The 21,842-nt window shown below is 42.1% G+C and overlaps 2 protein-coding genes across 4 annotated transcripts; both read right to left on the bottom strand.

The window, feature by feature from the left end:
* Positions 1-751: 751 nt before the first annotated feature.
* aco1 (aconitase 1, soluble) lies at positions 752-15,686 on the bottom strand. Of its 3 annotated transcripts, XM_019261140.2 has the most exons (22): positions 15,566-15,686; positions 15,045-15,077; positions 14,500-14,632; positions 14,229-14,397; positions 13,267-13,404; positions 13,115-13,184; positions 12,844-13,027; positions 11,092-11,231; positions 10,765-10,936; positions 10,557-10,657; positions 10,298-10,414; positions 9,072-9,231; positions 8,854-8,989; positions 7,846-7,930; positions 7,325-7,481; positions 5,318-5,442; positions 5,119-5,223; positions 4,327-4,469; positions 3,967-4,114; positions 3,749-3,871; positions 1,947-2,132; positions 752-1,852 (listed from the first exon to the last, which is right to left on the bottom strand). In XM_019261140.2, the coding sequence occupies exons 3-22, from the start codon at positions 14,606-14,608 to the stop codon at positions 1,736-1,738; spliced, it is 2,685 nt and encodes an 894-aa protein (XP_019116685.2). In that variant the 5' UTR covers positions 14,609-14,632; positions 15,045-15,077; positions 15,566-15,686; the 3' UTR covers positions 752-1,735. The 3 variants fall into 3 exon arrangements, with proteins under 3 accessions (XP_019116685.2, XP_010746424.2, XP_010746425.2); XM_010748122.3 differs by lacking the exon at positions 15,045-15,077; XM_010748123.3 differs by lacking the exons at positions 15,045-15,077; positions 15,566-15,686 and adding an exon at positions 14,706-14,940.
* Positions 15,687-16,792: 1,106 nt separating this feature from the next.
* On the bottom strand, positions 16,793-21,468 carry trmt10a (tRNA methyltransferase 10A). The gene is made up of 7 exons (XM_010748121.3): positions 20,986-21,468; positions 19,520-19,697; positions 19,362-19,433; positions 19,211-19,285; positions 18,977-19,126; positions 18,783-18,888; positions 16,793-17,615 (listed from the first exon to the last, which is right to left on the bottom strand). Exons 1-7 carry the CDS (start codon positions 21,168-21,170, stop codon positions 17,428-17,430), a joined length of 954 nt encoding a protein of 317 aa, XP_010746423.3. The 5' UTR covers positions 21,171-21,468; the 3' UTR covers positions 16,793-17,427.
* Between the last annotated feature and the right edge of the window lie 374 nt (positions 21,469-21,842).

The raw sequence follows: 21,842 nt of genomic DNA, 5'->3' as shown, positions 1-21,842 counted from the left end.
CCTGTCTGCTGGACTTTAACCAGCATTGATGATTTAATGCAAACAAACAAATCATGCCAGTTAAACTGTCAGAGCTATCCATCGCATGCATGCAGGATAATGTACTGTTACCCTGAACTCCTACTTCGTGTTCCGGATAAACATACAGCAGAAAACGTTGCTTTACGGCACCGTTCTGTACATGGTGTGAGAGTGTGTGTACAGTGTCAATAGGGTGAGAGTTGACATATTTATAAAAACACGAGAGAACCAGAATACCCCCCTGAGGGCTCCTGATGCTTCACGTTCATCTGCTGCTTTAACTTGTACAGTGTATTTAGTGCGGCTGGTCATTTTTAACCAACATTTCACATGCAGCCTGCAGCTGGTGAAACGAGGACTACATAGAGTGTTCCCCTCACAGTGTGAAGGTAGCTCAGAGAAACACCAGCTGACCACAAAGCTCTCATTTCTCTCCTCGTGTCAACTGTTTGGAAAAAGAACAGTATTGTCGAGAGCGCGGCTTGAGAACTCACTCTCTTCTGTTTCACGATTCAACGTCAGCCGGGTACAAACAGCCTGCAGCCTATTCCTGGACTTTAAGAGCTCGTTGGGGCTATTTTAAGTCGAGTATTCTCCAAAGACAAGAAAAGAAAGGCATCTTGTTTGAAGTTTAGAGCGATGCTAAGAGGTCCCTGATGACAATGTGCTTCAAAGCTGAGGCAGAAAATATAATTAATGACAGGAGAAAGATTCCAAAAAGAAAAAAATATTTATTTTTTAGTCATCTGTGGTTTATTGCATTCAGGATGAGTGTTGTAAGTTTAACAAAAATGTGATTTTTTTTAGTCTTCACAATCAAAAAGATGTTTTAGGATAAAGAGGAAGAAGAAAAACGTTTAAATTATGACGTACACACACAAAGTCATTAAGGCAGTCAATGACGTGAACTTGACACACTGACAAAAGCAGATTTACGATACAGTTTGGAATGTTTTACAGTGATCTTAACTTTGAGGAAATCTCATCCGTGTTGGGCACAAGGACGACCTTTGAATCTCAACACAACCCTTTGAGTTTAAAGATTTATTCTGCTTTATTACAACACGGGTCACTTGGAAACTCGGGTCCAGAACTTCATCTGTTTATGATTAACATATACCTCAGTGCTTAGCAGATCCCGCTGGTGCTCAAAGTCCACAAGAACTGAGCAGATCTTCGATCAGGGTTTGGTTTTAGCTTCTTCAGAACAACTTCTCTGTGTCAAACACAGAGTGTTAAAGGAACTCTGTTGTGTTTTCTTGTAAACAAAGTTTCGGTTCTAACAAAGATAAAAGTACTTCCTTCCTTCCTCAAACCTGCAGCTCCTTCTTCTTCCTCCTGTCTTTATTGGCACACTGCTTGGCACGTTACTGCCCCCTGCTGATCAGTATAAAATTAAACGACCTCTGCCGTAGCTGTTGTAACAAACCTAGATGTTAAAAACTGAGACCCAAGTCGGAATAAAGTGGAATAATTCTTTGCCTTCAAGTATCATCATCAACTAAATATTCACATCTCAAATATACTCTAGGTCTGGTATGTAATTACAAGTAGTAGCACTGTGCTAACTTCAAACTTGGACAATGACTGGATTCTTTTTGGACAGTATTGTGTCGCCTGACAACCGTTACATGAGCTCACTACAGTGACGTCATGTCTGAGAATTAGAAAATTGACACGTGTTGCTCTCCTCCTGCCGCTGTACTTGGCATGGTTAGTTTTCGGACATCTTGCGGATCATGTAGTTGAGGATGCCTCCGTGGTGGAAATACGCCAGCTCCACATCGGTGTCGAATCTCATCCTCACCTGGAAAGTTTTCCCCGTGTCGAGCTGTAAGAGGACAGAGAGAGACAACAGGAAGTTTTACGTTACCTTCAAAGTGGGAAAGGCGTCCCTGTTCTATGAGACCGTGTCCTTAACGTACCTTCACGTCCACAATCATCCTGGGTGTGAGCTCCTTGGGGATGACGATGGTGTAGCGCTCTCGGCCGGTCAGTCCCAGGCTGTCGGCGGTGTCTCCTGGTAGATACTCCAGAGGAATCACTCCCATCCCGACCAGGTTACTGCGGTGGATCCTCTCATAGCTCTCCGCTATGACTGCCTTAATACCCTGAACACACAAACACAAAGATCAGCCTAAAACTTTTGGAGCTTTTTTTCAGACGAAGTTGCACATTTAAGTGAAGTGATGCCGACTCAGCAATCCCGATGAGTGTATAACTATATTTACTTTAATTTTCCAAAGGCTCTTCGACTTCCCTTTTACCCTACGATATGAAACATCTGTTGGAATGGAAAACAAAGACGAGCAAACATGCATCCATGTTGGAGACACAGTGGGGAAGTCAGTGTGGACCACATGTTTTAGTTATGTCCTTAAAGTGTCCATATGGCTAAGATTCTGGACTATGAAATCATCTAAACATCAACTGTAGTGTTGTATTTTGGTTACTTTACAGAAGACATTACAAAGAGGAGACTGATACCTCAGGAGGAGAAATGGAAAATGTTTATATGTTGATGACACTACAGAAGAACAAAAGAATGACTGGAGAGCTTTCTGCAGCATGACTCAGCGTTCACTTTTAGTTTAGAAGTGGGAAACTTTTTCTGACAGCTCGCAACCACGTCCACAAATATTTTCTAACATAGCTGCCTCCAGCAGGAAGGAGAAGATACTTTCTACATTCATGTAACTTCTTTGTAACAACATGCAGAACACAACGAGTGAAAGTTGGTGAAGGAGAATTATCTGTCACGTCACGGCTGCTGCAGCACTGTTTTGGTCTGTCCTGCACACGACAAACTCCACCAGGAGCGTTTCAGAAGTGTTTAGCCTGCCAGACTTTGTTTGCTTGCTCAGATTGGTAATTTTTCTGGTTTATGTGCTTCTAAATATGCTTCTACATGTGTAAATATGCTACTCATACTCTTTTGTCTGTTTTTACGAGCAGCAGTTTGCACAGGGTGTTTTATTTTGAAAATCCACCAGATTCTCTATGCTGCTGTGTCTGACTTCCTAAGTTGACGCGGGATGCTGGCAGCCGAGCGGAGGCCTGCTTCTGGGATGCTTCTGAACTGGACCGCGGCGGAGCCGGTGGGGTTTGATACACTGACTAGAACGGCTGCGTAACATTGCGGAGACCGCGGTGCACATGCAACACAGCGAGTCTGCGTCCAGTGGAAGATGTACCTGGTCTTTAACCGAGTAAGACGATTTAATCCTCAACAACAATACAAAAAAAATAATGTATGATGATTTCAGAACAAACTTCTCACTCTCACAAACTTGAGTCAGCACTGTTGTTGTGGAGTGCTGATGTCTAAACAGGTCTTTAAGACTGGATTGTATGAAAGCTGCCTTCATTTGATGAAGAGCTCTGTTGGCATGGTAACGTTTACAAAGACTTGCTTAACATAACTGTGACCCAGCAAATAACATGTACTGAACACAGTCAGCTGTCACCCGAGTACAAAACTAGCTGCTTTTCTTAGCTGCTCATTGTGTTTGAATGTTTGCTTCTTCTGTGCTGCGCAGTGCTGACTGATGTTGTTCTCTCCTGCCTGCGTGGGGTGCTATTATGTGGTCTGAGACTTGTGTTTATGTCTTTTTTTTGGGGCCCACGCTGTGAATCACCTCTCCACTGGCAGACAGTCTAGCTCCGTATCGTTTACGTAACATGATTATGCGTTTTCTTTTCCTGGGTACTGAGAAGTGATCCTCACCAGCAGGAAGGGACCCTTTGCTGCCCAGTCTCTGGAGCTGCCTGAGCCGTACTCCTTCCCTGCCAGAACCACCAGAGGGATTCCAGACTGCTCGTACCTCTCTGCAGCATCGAACACGTCCAGCTGAGACAAAGAGACACAGGAGTTAGTCTGTCCATGCATATTGAGATGAAAGAATGACTGCTCTGAAGTCACAGAGGGGGGCTGCATATGCTGACCGTTTCTCCAGTTGGCAGGTGGATGGTTTGTGGTGCCTGCTTGTTGAGGAACTTGTTAAAGAGGCGGATGTTGGCAAACGTCCCTCTGGCCATGACGGCGTCGTTACCTCGCCGTGAGCCGTACGAGTTGTAGTCACGAGGTGTCAGACTGTGAACACACGATGGTGAAGCAGAGAGCTTTTAAGGACAGTTTAGATTCAGAATCATTTCATCTGCTGTGGCTCTCTATTGATTGATTGTTAAATGAATTCATATATTTTATATAGTTCATATCATAACTGATTTTCAGGCAGGAGATAAAAGAGCATTTCCTGTCCGTTGGATTATAAATTATATTAACTAAAGTCAGTGTTTGCTCACCCTCTGCTGGTCAGGTAGCGTGCTGCAGAGCTTGTCCTGGCGATGTTCCCTGCAGGAGAAATGTGGTCCGTGGTGACCGAGTCTCCCAGGTTCAGCAGCACGTAGGCCTCATTTATGGACTTGGGCGGCTGTAGCTGCATGGTCTGAATAAAGACGACACAATACAATGATAAGACAGCGTAGCCACGGCCAAAAAAATAATAATGCGTAAACACTGTATGATTAATCTCCAGTAGTTGTAAGTTAGTAAATGTATGGAAGTTCAAATTAAATCATTTTATTAAAATCTGACATTTTAACTTTATAAACATAATGTGTACTCTGAAGTATAACACCTAAACTGTGGCGCCATAGTTCAATTTGTCCAGCCACAGTTTCAGAATGAACCAAAATTATTTTCAGACTTGAGGCGGAACTTGTAGCAAACTTAGACACTTGCCATTATATGCACAGGCATGAATGATTTATTATTGATTTGTCGCTGTGGTTTTAAAGTTAAGCTACTAGAATATGAATTATGAAAAAAACCCACAAATTTACATTTCCTGGTTTTCACACTTACATAGAAATTAGTTTATTTTTTAGCATTTTTGTTTTACATTAAGATTAAAACTGGATTTTAAAACGTTTTGCTCACATTCATCATAAGCTGACAAATATAAAATCAAACGATCTATCAGATATTATGATTTCATTTCAATAACAGCAGCCTTGCACTTCCGTCTGCTGGCAGTGGTAGAAACAACGATAGTTTTGTTTGTTTGAGGATTATATTCTGATTTGTGTATTTACCAAACCATCAAAGAACGGCGGGGACTTGATGTAGGTTGAATTGGGGTCCCACGTGTACAGCTTGTCAGAGGGAGCAACCAGAGAGTTCCAGCGTTCATTCACTTTCTGCAACAACACAAAAGATTGATGTCAATCATATTTGTCCATTACAATGCTGGAATGCTTCTTCTTCTAACCAACAGACTGGAGGTCATGCTACCTCAATCTTTTCGTAGACTTCTTTGAACATTGACGGGATGACAAAGGATCTCTCCACAGCCTGGATCTCCTCCCGTGTGGGCCAGATATCATGCAGGAAAATCTCTCTGCCTTCAGAGTTAACAGCTACGAAGGAAACAAAGGATGAAGGTAGCTTCAGTGATGTCGCCAGGTACACTTCCTAACAATACCTGAACTATCCCTTTAAGATCGACAAAACCTTGCTGCTAGGAAACCTCAAGGTGGCATCTACAGTTCGGTTTGCTCCCTCCGTTGTCATGGACGCCAACTGTACTTGAGGTTTCCATCACTCAAGTTGAAAAACTGGAGGACGGTCAGTTCCTTCATTAACAAGTGGCTGGGACTGCTAAGCTCTCTATGTAGCATCTACTTGTATAACAAAGGAGGCCTGGAACTTCCTCTCCAAGGGGCTGACTGAAGAATTCGACTGTGGTAAGGTGAGATTGACTCTTTCGGAATCCAGGGACGAAGTTATCCGGGCAACCACACCAAGTACTGCGGCAGCAGGAGAAGGAAACAGTCCAGTTCAGTTTAGCAGGCTACTCATGCATGCTGACATTATTGGGAAGGTGCAACAAGGACAAGGCGGATGTTGGCACAGGGTCAAACAGGGCCCTTCTGGCACAAAGCAACAACTCTGCAATCAAGGCAAGTATTGCAAGAAAGTGGAGAAGAAGAGCTGGCACTGAAGATAAGCAACTGCCATCCACTCAAACCACCAGATTGTTTCTATGTCCTATGAACTTGAACTGACATTCAGATTACCCATGAGTCAGTCTAATAGTCACTGGTTAGTGCCAGAAGCTTTTTAAATGTCATATCATATTATAAACAATGTTGACTGTGAAAATATATAAACTTTAAATCCAAAGACACACTGCAGTCTAACAGATTCAACATTTGGCCCCAACTTGCAACTGCTGGCTTTCACCATAATGTGGTCTAACCAGATCACAGATTAGTTCTTTGTCAAACTCACCACAAACTGATTCTTACAGCAATATCTGGATTGATTCAAGAGTAAACACACCCTGTTTCTGTGAGGTCTCCGTGGTGTGTGATGACAGGTGTCAGGGATTGTGGGTACCCCGACAGGCCGTAATCACTAAGTGAAACTAGCATGCATAGTTACGTACATACCTCTTGTGCTACTGACCAGCCATGAGCAGTTACTGATGCCTTCTCTGAGCGTCTGCTGTATGCTGTTACTGTTAATCAGCGATAAATGTCTTAAGTAACTCTCATAGCTAGCTATGCTAAGTTGGCTGAAAGATCTCTTAACCACAACAGAGGCACAATTCATGACAAGAGACAAAACAATCTTTCAAAGCTGATAATAAACAGAAAATACAGAAAAAGTGGATTACTATCATCTTTTTTCCGTCCGTGCATTCTTCTTCCTTCCTTAGAATCTGGGGCATAGATTACCCACAATGCAACCTGATGACTTTAGAACCTTTTTCAGGGCAGTTCCCATTTAGCCCTGAGCTGTTAGACTTGACTTACAGACCAATTCTCCCTGCTCAAAATGTGATCCTGCTCAGCGGGACTTAAAGAAATGCCAGTAAGTATAAGTGTGTTTATAATGCATTATAAACACTTATTTTTTGTGCTTATAGAAATGTATAATTATGTATTAATAAGCACAACAAAATATTAATAATGCTTTATAACAATAATCATAACAAAGTATTTTATTATGACTTATAAGTATCATAATAGTTCATAGTTGTAACACATTATTAACACAAAGAATAATTTTATAATACATCACTGTTATTGTGCATATAATTTATTTATTATTATTATAAAATGCTATGTTATTATTGTTATAAAGCATTATGAGCATTAATGATAAGTGCTTACAACTATTGCTATAAACGCACTATAATGTTTATAGTGTTTTATAGACATGGGCGTCATTAAAAGTGTTAAAGCAGCTGAGCATTGGGCCAGATAAGCAGCACATCTGTGCAGTTCTACTCACCGATTGGCTCGCTCTTAAAATCTATCCTCACTGTACCGGCTATTGCGTAGGCGATGACGAGTGGTGGGGAAGCCAGGTAGTTTGCTCTGGTGTTGGGGTGGACTCTCCCTTCAAAGTTTCTGTTTCCTGATAGGATGCCTGCAGCGACCAGATCACCCTGCAACACAAATCAATGTAAAGACCTAGAGTTTGAAGTACGGGGGAAAATACTGCATGTATTTATATTTTCAACTGTATTATTGTTTATCCTCATTGTTCTAAAATGAAAAGAGAAACAAGAGAAGCAAATAACAATAAAGAAAGCAAAGGTAGGTTAAGTGTCTACAATAGTCCTGTTAGCACAGGACATGTAAGCGTGTGTGTATGTGTGTTCGTGTGTGTGTGTGTGTGTGTGTGCGTGTGTGTGTGTGTGTGCGTGTGCGTTTGTGTGAATGCTGGGAAGAGAGAGAAGAAAAGAAGAAGTGCTAATGAGTGCCTGAAGACGTGAAATGATACAGCAGGGACAAACAGCCTCTTGGTACCTGAGTTATGGCCTCCACCACCGGCTCTGGGAGAGGACCGCTGTTGCCTATACAGGTCATGCAACCATAGCCAACAACCTCAAAGCTAACAAGAAAGACAAAATGATTGTTTACAAAGGTAGGAAATGATCTAGAAAGAGCTTCATATTAACTTTGACACATATTTAGTATGGTTATTCTGCAATTTCTTCAGCTAGACTGAAAGTACTTGTTGGGTAAAATGCTGGGCGATGTGACGACATACATTTAGCTTTAACGTGGTCATTTTGAGTGAACACAGATTTGATCTTTCCAAACGGGGATGTCCCAATCTGATCTCAAAGATCAGCATCAGGGCTGATGCTTTGTTTAAAGAAGAACATTAGATCACCTTAGGCAGCATCTGTGAAACGGGCTGCAATGTAATCCCCTGGTGAAAATGTGCCTGTCATAGAACGTCCACTAAAAGAAAGTTATTCTAAATGTCTGACAATGTCACGGAAATAATCCTTACAGAGATGAACCTTTTTTTTTTTTAAAACCAGACTCTCATTTTGCTTGTCAACCGCTTCCTTGATCGGTTAGTTAGTTCGTGATTGAGTGTGAGTGATCTAGATTCGCCACAAGGCTGCACAAAGTGGAATTGATCAGATTATTAATAATAGCAATGGGAACACTTAGGCTCTGACTTGCAATAACAAGGTCAGACAGTGGATGTCACCACTGCTTTTCAGCACAGTTTCTTAACTGTGGTTCAAAGGCTTGAGAAAATCTTTAATATCCTATGTGTGTATTCAGACACTGCAGGTCACTGCAGGTACAAATCAGTGAATAGGACTGCTTCGTGGTAATATTGGTACCTATATAATTACATAGTGTCTATGTATTTATGAGCTGTATCTATGACACAGCATGTCACTCTGCTGACTTCATCTGAAGTTGAAATGTGAGTAAAACAGTCAGAAATAATGTCTGTCCTTCCCTTCATGAGTTGAACCATAACAAAAGACAACAGCATGAACAGCTCACCCCAGCTGAGAGAGGTAGTCCATGACGCCGCTCTCCTTTAGGTAGTAGGTGACCACTCCACTGCCGGGTGACAGGCTGGTCTTTATGTACGGCTTCACGCTCAAGCCGCACTCTATCGCCTTCTTAGCGAGGAGTCCTGGAGGAAGAGTGTCTACCTTCAACAACTGTGTCACATAACAGTGCATCATAATCAGTCTCCACCCTGACTCTACACCCACCTGCTCCCAGCATGACAGACGGGTTGCTGGTGTTGGTGCAGCTGGTGATAGCAGCGATGACCACTGACCCGTGGTTTAACGTGTACTCTCTCTCGTTAAACTGGAAGCTGACTGAAGTGTTGTGATGCTCAGGAGCCACCTGGAAGCCCTTGAACCCTTGCTGCAAATGTCCCAAAACAAAAGAAAATGAGTAAAATCAATGCCCTGAAATGTATAGCAAGAGTCACAGAAGCTCAAGCCATCACTCAGCAAAAGCACAGGGCATTGTTTGAATTGTTTTGACACCTTTATTAATAATTTGATTTCTCATAATCATTCCAAAACTTTTAAGATACCTTAGGTTTGAGAAAAGAAAGAAAAATACAAGATATTTTCACTCATTCTGAAAATAAATTATATTTTAATATATTTCACTATGATTGTGCCTGTATTATTACATGACTATCAAACTAGTGTATTGTTACAATGTCACATTAAGTTATTGTTATAATAACTTAAAAGGTTCAGTGTCTAGTGGTGTAATCTCTGCATTGCAATCTCCTCACATCACCCTCACCTTCCTGGTGTAAAGTAGAAACAACATTTTAAGCACCCTGTTTACAGTCACTATTTAGTTTGTCTGTTCTGGGCTACTGTAGAAACATGATGTTTCAAAATGGAGGCCTCCATAAAGAGGACCGGCTCCCACTGTAGATATAAAATTTAAAAAGAATTTTTAAGTAACAAAAATAAAAAAGATTCTTATTTTCAAGTGATTCTACATGCATGAAAACATAGTTATAAATATTATATTCCATGTATGTATGTCTACAAATAAAGCCAAATCTTGAACACTGGACCTTTAGCAATATTTAAGTTTACGTCATAACAAAGGACTTTTCTTATTAAGTCAGAAGTTTCTATGTTGTTATAACATGGAACGTTCACGTTATAACGTAACACTGGTCCATTTTCTTTTCTTCGCATGGCAATAATGTGTTTCCGTAAGATGTTAACATTATTTTGTATAAAAAAAGTTTGAATATGAATTATTGTCTAACCAGAAAGCACCAATATAAACAAAAGTGGCCATATTTGGATTTAAACTATCTGATGATTCTGAACAGACATTTGATGCTAGCTACAGATGTAGCTCAAGAACTACAGATGTTCTTTGTGTCTGTAACAAATAAACCTTTGAATCCTTCATTCTTTAAATGTGATGCACGGTAAACATCCTTACGTACCTTTGCTCCCAGGCAGGTTTCAAAGTCTGATTTCATGTCGGACACAGGAATTCTGTCCTGGGGTCTTTTTGGACCGCTGCAGCACGGAACCACTGTGTTCAGATCCAGCTCTACAACCTGACAGATTTATATTTGTGTTCAGTCTCATGAACCAACTTACTGCTAAAGAGAGACACCCAGGTGTGTGATTGTATTGTTATAATCAGGAAGTTTTCTTTTATGTGCTCAAGAATCGAGAACATAAAATGCAGAGACCCACCTGAGTGAACTCTGGATCCTGAGAGACATCATCGTAGTCTCTGAACATGGACACTGCCTTCAGGTACTTTTGAATGTAGGCCACCTTTTCTGCTTCTCGCCCTGAATATGAACAAACAAACCACGAAAATCATTTATTTAGATAAATCAGTCCAAATCTCAAGTCTGTTAGGAGCTGGTGTTAAGCACCTGAAAACATTGCCACTCACCAGTCTGCTCGAGGTACTGAATACTGACGTTGTCCACGGGGAAGAAAGCCGCTGTGGCTCCGTACTCTGGACACATGTTGGCGATAGTGGCACGATCGGCGATGGACAGCTGAGCAACACCGGGGCCGAAAAACTCCACAAACTTCCCCACGACACCCACCTGACGGAGGTGCTGAGAGCACAGGGGGGAAAGGGACAAAGTCAGAAATGCTAAACACAACACATGATGACCCAAAGTCAGTCAAACATTCTCTGTATGGGTCTTATTTTTGGTTATTTTACTGTGAATGTGACGTTGGTAAATGGTCCTAAACTGACTCTAATTACCTTAGTAACAGTGAGGACGATGTCAGTGGAGGTAATGAGCTTGTCGGGGGTTCCAGACAGCTTGTATCCCACCACCTCAGGCAGTACCATGCTTATCGGCTGACCCAGCATTACAGCCTCCGCCTCAATTCCACCCACACCTGAAGGTCACATGACAAATCTTATTGAGAACTTCATGATCCATTCCAGCAAGGTGTTGTTTGGCAAGAATGTGGCCAATATGAATAAACTTCTCAATCACTGCATGTGTAATTATATTGCTACATGCATACATAAGCTAACGTTAACTAGTGTTGAACACTGTTGACGCTGTAGAGAAGCTGGGAGAGAAAGCACATTGGAGTCTCCTTGGAAAATTCATTGTGAAATCTTTACACTGGAATCAATCAACAGGAATCGGAGTTCATCTGCGAAGTTCACAAATACATCAAATTCATCCTTAAAGTGCTTCAGAATCCAATACCTCCATAAAACAACTCTGCAAACATACCGCAGTGCTATGACAACATCACTGACAGATGACAATGGATGTCATAATTTTCCAACCCTAACACACTGAATGGGATCATTTCTGTAGAGCAGACTATGGTACACTGGTGGTACACAGTCTCCCTCTAGTGGCACATGGAGGAGTCTCTGAAATATATATTTTCTTTTATTTTATCTTTTTATCTTATCTTTATAAAATCTAACAAAAACTATGAGATCAGTGGAATGTCATTTAAAATACGTTTGACATTTCCTCTAATATGTGCAGTGGTTAGCACTGTCACCTTGCAGCAGGAAGGTTCCTGGTTTGAACCTCGGCATGTTCTCTCTGGGTACTCCAGCTTCTTCCCACAGTCCAAAGACATGAACCTTAACACCTTCATTGGTGACTCTAAACTGTCCGTAGGTGTGAATGTGAGTGTGAATGGTTGTTTGTCTCTATGTGCCCTGTGTTAAACTGGTGACTTGTCTAGGGTGTACCCCGCCTCTCCCCAAAGTCAGCTTGGATGGGCTCCAACCCACCATGACCCTGATGAGGATAACCAGTTACAGATAATGGATAGATGTATATATTTCCTCTAATATTTAGTTTCACTATCAGTGTGCTGTGTATCATGCTTTTCCTTCTCTTTTCCCCCCACACAGACACCTAGTACTCCTTACTACACACACAAACAAACATGAATCAACCACACAAACCAACCAGGTGTATTTACTGTTGTTTTACCTGAACCCTGACCTGTAAAATAAACACTGTGTTTCAATGTAAATACCAGTTAACGTCTCCATATTTCTGTGTGTGTGTGTGTCTGCAGCAGAGCTGTGTCACACAGGAGAAGGAGAGCGAGGGAGATCGTGGATGCCGTCATTCTGATTGTCTCATCTGTTTTAAAAACCAAAGTATCCCTACAGGGGACGATAACTCAACTGTTTGTGAACACATGATTATTCTGGGGGGGGTTTGCGACCCTAAACAGGCTGAGAAGCATTCGAAGACAGGAAGCAGGAAGCGAGAGCCTCACTCTGTGCAAAGTTCAAACATTCACCTGTAAACACGCCTGAAGCTTGCTGATGAACACGTTTGCTCCGTTTAATCTAATTGTGCCCTCGGGGGAAGTGTTTTTGCTTAACAAACAGTGTATCCATCCAAGCAGCACTCCTGTACACTGCTCGCTAGACACCCTCGATGTGATGTAAACACACAGGATGTACTAGGTTCCATTTTTTTGACTGATCAGCATTTACAATGAGACACCGTCTTACCCCAGCCCAGGACTCCCAGTCCATCGATCATGGTGGTGTGGGAGTCGGTTCCCACCAAGCTATCGGGGTAGAAATAGCCATCATAGTTGAACACCACTCTAGCCAAGTACTCCAGGTTGACCTGATGAACAATGCCTGAGCCAGGAGGAATGATTCGCATGTTCCTGAAGGCTTGAGAGCCCCACTGGGAAGGACAGACAACATGTTTAAGGGTTGGTTACCTTCATATGAGACACACAGACCTCACACAGGGTTTGTTCAAATGTCACACCTTTAGGAACTGAAATCTCTCTCTGTTGCGGTCAAACTCCAAGTCCTGGTTTTTCTGCAGGCTGTCAGACCTGAAGGGAAAAGAGCCAGTGTGTTAAGAGTGCAGAGAGAGACGTGGATGGAGAATAACGAGTTTGACGAATGTGGTCTTACTTCCTGTTAAAGTCCACTTGGATGGAATGATCGATGACGAGGTCAGCGGGGCACACGGGATTAATCTTCTCTGGGTCACCGCCCAGTTTCATCACCGCATCCCGCATGGCAGCAAAGTCCACCACGGCAGGGACACCGCTACACGGAGAGAGACAGCATGTCAGACCACTCACCATCACCATCACCAGTTAAGCCACAGTCCACATGGTGCAGTGCCAATACTGATTTCTATAGATGACTAAAATATGTTTTGTCCCCCGTCCACAGCAGTATATTTAGCATTCAGTGTGGGTCAAACACTGCATCCTACAGTTCCCACACTGCACCTCAATAGCATCTTTACATAAGACCCTCTCTGTCTGTCACTGTTTCTTCTACATTACGACAACAGGAACCTGCACCAGTGAATGACAAAAAGAGCAGCAGATATCTGTTCTTTCAGTGTGGGAGCATCTGGAAAGCCGGTGAGAGATCATTAACAGGATAACACCCCGAGATCCTTGAACTTTTTAAAGCAAGGCATTTAAAAAAAACCCCCACTATACTTAACTTCATTTTAATCTGCGTGAAGTGAACTTTGAGCTCGCGCCTGAAGTGTCAAATTGCGCAACGCTGGTTTGAACTGAGAGCGTGATTTCTCCACCATGAACAGAGTACCAGGCTACAGCTCACACAGCTCATGACTGCTTTTGAGAGCTGTGTTTAAATGAAGAATTTAAACAGAAACTAATCTTAAAACAGATTAACCTGTGGTTAAATATCCACATGATGATGCCATGGAGACGGTTTTCTCCAAGCCAAGAGGATAAAGTGCATGCTGTGCTCATGATGTGCAAAAAAAACAAACAAAGCTGGACAAAAATTTGAACAGAAAATGAATAGAAATTGCAGTAAACAATTCAAACAGAACAACCTATGGAGCAACTCAGTGACGTTCTAATGCAACCAAACTGTCCACATACGTGAAGTCCTGGAGGATGACACGGGCTGGCCTGAATGGGACCTCCACAGTTTGAGTCTGGGTCTGCTTCCAGTTCAGGATGCTTTCCACATCCGAGCGCTTCACCAGAAACTCATCACAGTTCCTGACAGCAGACTCCAGGAGGATCCGGATGGAGAACGGCAGACGGTCTGGGGAACAGATGGACAGTGAACCTCTCTGGAATATATACACCATTCAAATAACAAAAGACAAAAAGGTTCATGACTTCATTCATAAAGAGTGGCTGTTACCATATCTGGAGTCTCCGAGTTTGGACAGATTGTAAAACTGCTGCGTTGGGTCCGCGGGGTTCAGAGGCTCAACTAGATGTTGGAAAGGATTATTCACAGTCGCAGACATCGTCCTCTGTGTGCGGGTACAAATCTAAAAGAAGAAATGTGAGCAATATTAACACCATTGAATAAATAACAGAAGCAGGACAGCGAGACATACTTACTTTATGCTTTTCCTGTAGGAGGCTTAATTACAGGTCTAGTCTACAATCTGAGCTCTTTCCATTCAGTGCGGAGAAGGATTAGCTTTTAAGGTTGCAGCCCACGTGGGTTGGCAGGACTAAGGGTTAGTGAACTCTTGGCCCATGTTTTACAAACCTTACACAACTAAACCTCATCAGCAATCTGATCAAACATGCAGCAAAAACGTGCAAGCTTTAGAACTGCTGAACAAAGTGAAGAAGAATGGACGAGCCTGTGATCTTCCATAGTTTGTTTCCTTGAGAGGTAAATGTGTGTGAAAGGTGAGCTGATAAAGAGCAGCTTAAAGGGCCCTCACATACTTGTCAGGTTAGTCCAGGCCCGCTGAAGCTCTGCTGCAAAGTGCAAAGTATGAGAGTGACGTCACTGTGTGCAACAGAGCTCAGTGAAAACTCAACGAGAAGCTGCTGACGAGCTTCAGTCAGCAGCCAGAGAACAAAACTACATGAATGTTTGTGTCTGCTCAACTTTGATTCATGTTCGTTAACAACCAGTCAGCTCACTCGGCCTGCTGACGTAACGCCGTTAGCATTAGCTACTCAGTCAAACATGACATTTACAAACGCACACGTTCAGTATGAGACACTGAAGTGGAGGAACATTCTCAGACACATTATTAGTCTGTTTTCCCCTCATAATATCAGCATGACTTCACATAAAGGCATAAATATATATAGAAATATGTGACAGTCACAGTAGCTGAGCGTTACCGGCTAAACTATTCTGCATGACAGCACGAGAGTTTACTACGTCAGCTGTCACCTGACAGACAGACAGACAGACAGACAGGTAGCTGAGGCTTCGGAGGGTTTCAATAACTTACCTGTGTGTGCAGCAGAGATGACACTGCCGTGTGTGAGGTTACATACACACTGACAGCAAGCCGAATTTAAATGAACCACTGTGTGTGTGTGTGTTCCGGCGTCAGCAGCCACAACTCTACTTCCGTTTTCGAAATAAAAGCACTACTACACTCAAATGACATACTTTTCAAAATAAAAGCACCACTACACTCAAATGACTTAGTTTTCTAAATAAAAGCACCGCTACACTGAATGACTTAATTTTTCAAAATAAAAGCACCACTACACTCAAATGACTTAGTTTTCAAAATAAAAGCACCACTACACTCAAATGACTTAGTTTTCAAAATAGAAGCACCACTACACTCAAATGACATACTTTTCAAAATAGAAGCACCACTACACTCAAATGACTTAGTTTTCAAAATAAAAGCACCACTACACTCAAATGACACTTTTCAAAATAGAAACACCACTACACTCAAATGACTTAGTTTTCAAAATAAAAGCACCACTACACTCAAATGACTTTGTTTTCAAAATAAAAGCACCACTACACTCAAATGACATACTTTTCAAAATAAAAGCACCACTACACTCAAATGACTTAGTTTTCAAAATAAAAGCACCACTAGACTCAAATGACACTTCAAAATAGAAACACTACACTCAAATGACTTACTTTTCTAAATAAAAGCACCACTACACTCAAGTGACTTATAGTTTTCAAAATAAAAGCACCACTACACTCAAGTGACTTATAGTTTTCAAAATAAAAGCACCACTACACACAAACGACATGAAAAAAAGTAGAATTTTGTGGCTTCAGTGAAATTCTATTAATCTAACAGGCAGTCTTCACTACGATCTGCAATTAATATTATATACCGACAAATCTTTCATGGTGTCATTTTGCAGCATTTATAACTATAGCTTTCAAAATAAAAGTGCTTAAAAGTGTCTCATAGCTAGGGGCTTAGCAGATTACCCATTACATCCAGAGTCAACCGTCTCCTCTTTTGACCTCAACCCTATCACACACATCAAAGGTGCAATAGGTACGAAACTAATGGGTCTGGTACATCGGCCCATCATCTATATAACCTTGAATATAGATATGGTCAGTGTATGTTAATTCATGCAAGTCGAGTTTGGGTAGCAGAACCGCTGATTCATTTCAGAACAGGTTTAATATTAAAAAGGTCCTATATTGAGAAAGTGAGATTTCTCTCTTTTTTTTTAAAATAAAAATAAAAGCAAGTTTTGGTGCTGTGCAAATACTGTGAAAGTATAAAAACATTCAACCCACAGAGAAACGCATGCAGCCTATATTCAGAAACTATCTTTAAAAGAGCTGTAAGAACTTCTGTACATATGTGATGTTGCAACGCACCGAGATCCACTACAAGTGCTACAATCTGTTTTTAATTTCACTTTTTGGTTACATTTTCAAAAACTCCAAAATATTCCGGGAACTCCAGTCAGTGACACTCATGTTGTTTTGTTGTGTTGACTTTATCCCGCTTTAAATCTTAAAAAATGAATCCATTTGGCACAGATCTGACAGCTTTATCTTTGAACTAAACAATAAAAAAGTCAAGTATAACACATTTTCCACAGTGTAATATCTATGTCACTATGTTCTGCAAAAAACTGTACCAAAACTGAAATCTTCTATTTCTGTCAGATGTTAAACTGAGTTTACAGTTTACAGGAGGCACAAAGTAATACTTTCAATAAATAGCTGATTTTAAAAATAAGAAAAAAAATCATAAAACTTGAAAGAAACATTTTGTGAACAGAAACATCACTCTTTCAAACATCGCATCAACATATGCAAACGTCCGAACTTTTGTCTGAAGTTGTCCATTTGAACTAAGTTCTAGGTTCTTTTCTCAGTTTGCTCCAGTGTGTCGGGGTCAGAGTCAGACTCCGAATCTTCCTCCTCTTTTTCCGGAACTGCTTTTCCGTCCTTGTCGACAGCCACCGCTCCTTTCCTTTGAGGCAGGACGGTGAAGAAGGCCTCCTGCCAGCTGCCCTTCTCCAAGTACGCCAGAACGATCTCGAACACTGCAGGAGGAGCGAAAGCACGCGTTTAAACCCGGAAGTAGACGGTGGGAGCAAAAGGCCAACTTCTTCATACAACAGGTCAATACACAAGGTGGATAAGAAAATACTCATAAGTAAGAAATATCTAGAAAAACAGTCATGCTGAAGAAAGTCATAAAGTCGTGCTGGTGTTGAAGAGTGTGCCAGCTGTTGGCATAAAGGACCTGTGGTAGACTCCTTCTTACATGGTGGAGTAGCAGTCTGTTGCTGAAGGAGCTGTTTAAGACCTCCACAGTCTCATAAGGAGATGAGAGGAGTTGTTCATGATGGAGGTCAGCTTTGCTAACATGTATGCTTCAGTGAAGGTGTTTTCAATCAATATGCTTCACTTTTACATGAGAAAGGGTTATAAATGAGAACAAACCAATGAAAAGATATCTCTGGCAAACATCCCCAAATCCAATAAAGAGTAGGGCGGTGCTAAAAACGCTGACATTAGCCTCACAGAACAACATCTGAAACTGGGTCTCATACTGTGGAGGTGTCAGTTCTGAATAGAGTGTTTTAAAACATTAGCTGTAACCCAAGTGGCAACCTCCGTGCAACCTCCATGCAGAAGTGCCAAAAACTGCAGTTCCTTGAGTGGCCACTTGAGGCTGGCTCCAGAAGTGAGTCAGTCTCCATAAGCCCCCATGTTCAAATGTCCAACTTTACAGCAGAAATAAACATGTTTACAGCCTGGTACAAAAAACAGTTTTGGTCTCTGAAGTTAATTTTCCCATAAAAATGTTGGATCAGTGTCATTATTAGGCCCAAAATGGGACCATGCTACTTCCCATAGTGCACCTGTACAGAGATCTCAAAACAGCGTTTAGAAGGAAGAAACCCATCAAATCTGAAAGATCTGGAGCACTGCAGAAGTACAAGAAACTCACTGATGGTTACAAGAAGCCATTGATTTCAGTTATTTTTTTCCCCAAAGGGTGTGCTACCAAATATTAAATTGAGAGTGGCAATCATTTTGTCCAGTCCATTTTTTGAGTTTTGCGTGGAATATAGATTTTTTCCTCTGGTTTTTGTGTTGTTCCAATACAAATAAAAGAAATAAACATGTAAGTAGTGCATTACGTGACAGAAATGCAGGGGTGCGTATTGAAAAGAAATGGTATCAGAACATCCGGTTCTCACCATGGTTGACTGCTAGAACCTTCCGACTGTTCATCTTGACAAAACTGCTCAGAGGAAGCTGGGCGTGATCGATTCCCAGCTCCTTCGCCCTCTCAAACGTGATCCCCTGTGAACAAAACCCAGACAGTGAAGAGGAAATCAACAAGCAGGAATCATCATCCGGCATGGCACTGCAGCTGTGAAGTCAGTCACACCTTATGGTGGTTGTGGTCCACCAGGCCTCCGATCACATAGGCCTTTTTTTGGTCCAGCTCTTCCAGCACGTTGGGAGAGTCTGACGTCAAGTACACCAGGTCCTCCTTGGCCACGACCTCACTGTAGTGCTCTGTTTTAATGCTGATGTCCTGCACACAACAGCAGCACGTCAAAATGATATCCAAGCATCAGCATAAGAAGAGAAGGAGACCGTCATTCAGGATCAGATTTACCTTCCAGTTCACCCATCCTTTGTCCTTTTCGTCCATGCTCTGCTTCAGCTGTCCTCCCAGGCTCGTCAGATAAAACTGGAGACGTGAGAGGAGTGGTTAGACATCGGATGGGATCGTCTCTACGGTTTTATGTCAGTCAGCGGCCACTAACCTGCACTGGATGCAAGGCTCGTCTGTTCTCAGCGTAGCACCTCTGGATCTGTTTGTGAAGCTTCCGGACGTCCTGAATACACGACAGGAGAGAGTCAGCACCTCAGTTCATATCTCAGCACAGACACAGAGGTGGTGGCGGTTCCCAGAGCACTTTACCTTGATCAGCATTTGGTCGTCGAAGCTGCAGTCCACCACCAGCCTCAGCGAGCTCGGCGTCACCTCTCTGCGTGGACGTTTCCTAACAGTCTGGGCCTCTCCTCCCTCCTCCTCCTCCTCCTGATGATGATTCTGCCTCTGCAGCCGACGCTGCTGCTTCCTCTCCTTACGTTTCTGTCTGCAGCAGAAAGCACAGGACATTCATTTAGAACAGTGACCCAGATTACTACTTTGGACCATCACTTCGAAATAAAGTTGCTTATATATAATGTTAATGTTTTGTTTACATGCCGTGTGTTCATCTGTCGGTCCTGTTTTCACCCTGCTAAAGCCATTTTTATATCATTATAGATGTGTCCAGATCTTAAAGTATCATAACTGATGGATGGGGATATAAAATAAAAACAACAGCAGCACTACAGACCAGCGTGCACCACAGATGGTCCATGATCTGTGAGGTTTTACTAGAGCAAGAGCTGTCAAAGAAGAAATAAATCAGATTAAATGCAAACGTCTGAACTGACTTCAGACTTATGTCTTCATTAACCACAGTCATGAGCCTGTACACCTCCAGGACTCTGAGGCGTGCAGGAAAGATTGTGGCTGATCCCTCCCACCCCGGACACAAACTCTTTGAGTCACTCCCCTCTGGCAGGAGGCTGCGGTCCATCAGGACCAGAACAGTTTCTTCCCGTCTGCTGCTAGCCTCATCAACAAGGCCCGGAGCCCCCCCTGACACCGACTCTCTGCCTCTCCCCATCCAGACCTACATGCTACATTATCGTAGCATCTTCAGACCTTCTGCATTACATTAACGCACAGTCTCTATTTATTTGGGACCACTTCATCCTGTGGTATATCTGCACATTTACAGCATTCTGTGAATATAGTGAACTATACAGTCATAGACTGTCATATACAGTCATATACAGTCATATACTGTCGTATACTGTCATATATAGTCGTATACTGTCGTATACTGTCATATACTGTCATATACAGTCATATACAGTCATATACAGTCATATACTGTCATACACAGTCATATACTGTCATACACAGTCATATACTGTCATATACTGTCATACACTGTCATACACTGTCATACACTGTCACATATAGTCATATAGTCATAGACCGTCATATACAGTCATAGACTGTCACATATAGTCATATACTGTCATATACAGTCACATATAGTCATATAGTCATATACTGTCATATACTGTCATATACTGTCACATCAGCTCCTTTGTTTTAGAAGATATTGTAGTTTATATTTGAATACTTGTTTTTTTTTTATCTTCCTATATTTTTGACTTAATGTTTATTCTGCGCCATCTACACCAAGTCAAAGTCCTTCAAAGTGCAAACCTACTTACAATAAACTTAATGTGACATGTCTGCGTGGACTTTGTCACGTGTTCTCACAGCTGTGTGCTCTGTGTTTCTCTCAGCTGACTTACTTTCGCAGCTCCCTCTCCTCCTCCCACTTCTGCTGCTTCAGCAGCTTCTTCCTCTGCCTCTTGGACAGACTCTGGCTCTCTGCTGGAGCTGCTCCGTTGCTGCTCTGCTTCTGGCCGCTCTCACCGTCTTTATCATGGTTCTCCTGCCGGGAGGGAGCTTCACTGTCCACGCTGTCATCAGCCATGTGTGGAGCACGGGAGACTGCTGCTGCTGCTGCTGCTGCTCTGTGTGTGTGTGTGTGTGTGTTAGCTCGGCGGCATTTAACAGCCAATCAGAGCTCTTCAGTTTACAAGCGCGAGAAGAACGGAGCGTCTTAAAGGAGCTTCACCTCCGTGATGTGCAGACAGACAGACAGACAGACAGACAGACAGACAGACAGACAGACAGGCAGACAGACTCAGAGAATGAACTACAGCTACATCAGCTGTTAGCCACAAAGTTCCACATGGATATTGTGTTGGCGCGTACATGACGTCATTTAACCGCGTCAGAGGCATTGATGGCTGCGTTCGAATACTCATACTACATAGACATACATAGACATATATACATAGACGCCGCATTGATATATATATGTGTGTGTGTGTGTGTGTGTGTATGTATATATGTATATGATATTTATATTATCTATATTTATATATATATATATATATTATTATATATAATATATTTTGTAGTGTGTATTGGTGTGGTGTGTGTGTGTGGTGTTGTGTGTGTGTTTGTACTATTGTCGTGTGTACGTTAGTGCTCTTTATTCAGAACCTCATGTCACATCTACATTCAGGATTGGTTATTATAGACCACAGATTAAATGTAATATAAATATTTCAATATTTATCACACAGACAGTGTTACA

This window comes from Larimichthys crocea, chromosome XIV (assembly GCF_000972845.2).
Source record: "Larimichthys crocea isolate SSNF chromosome XIV, L_crocea_2.0, whole genome shotgun sequence".
Taxonomy (NCBI): domain Eukaryota; kingdom Metazoa; phylum Chordata; class Actinopteri; family Sciaenidae; genus Larimichthys; species Larimichthys crocea.
Note: the sequence above shows the minus strand (reverse complement) of the source record. Positions and strands in the feature narration are given on the sequence as shown.

Excerpts from the sequence above, each read along its gene's own strand:
- aco1 (XM_019261140.2), bottom strand. The coding sequence starts at position 14,608 with ATGTCTGCGACTGTGAATAATCCTTTCCAACATCTAGTTGAGCCTCTG. Across the intron at positions 13,405-14,228 it reads GTCATCCTCCAGGACTTCAC|CGGTGTCCCTGCCGTGGTGG; the intron begins GTATGTGGACAG and ends CTCTCCGTGTAG. Across the intron at positions 5,443-7,324 it reads TTTTAAGAGCGAGCCAATCG|CTGTTAACTCTGAAGGCAGA; the intron begins GTGAGTAGAACT and ends TTTCCTTCGTAG.
- trmt10a (XM_010748121.3), bottom strand. The coding sequence starts at position 21,170 with ATGGCTGATGACAGCGTGGACAGTGAAGCTCCCTCCCGGCAGGAGAAC. Across the intron at positions 19,286-19,361 it reads GAGCCTTGCATCCAGTGCAG|TTTTATCTGACGAGCCTGGG; the intron begins GTTAGTGGCCGC and ends TCACGTCTCCAG. Across the intron at positions 19,127-19,210 it reads AAGGATGGGTGAACTGGAAG|GACATCAGCATTAAAACAGA; the intron begins GTAAATCTGATC and ends TGTTGTGTGCAG.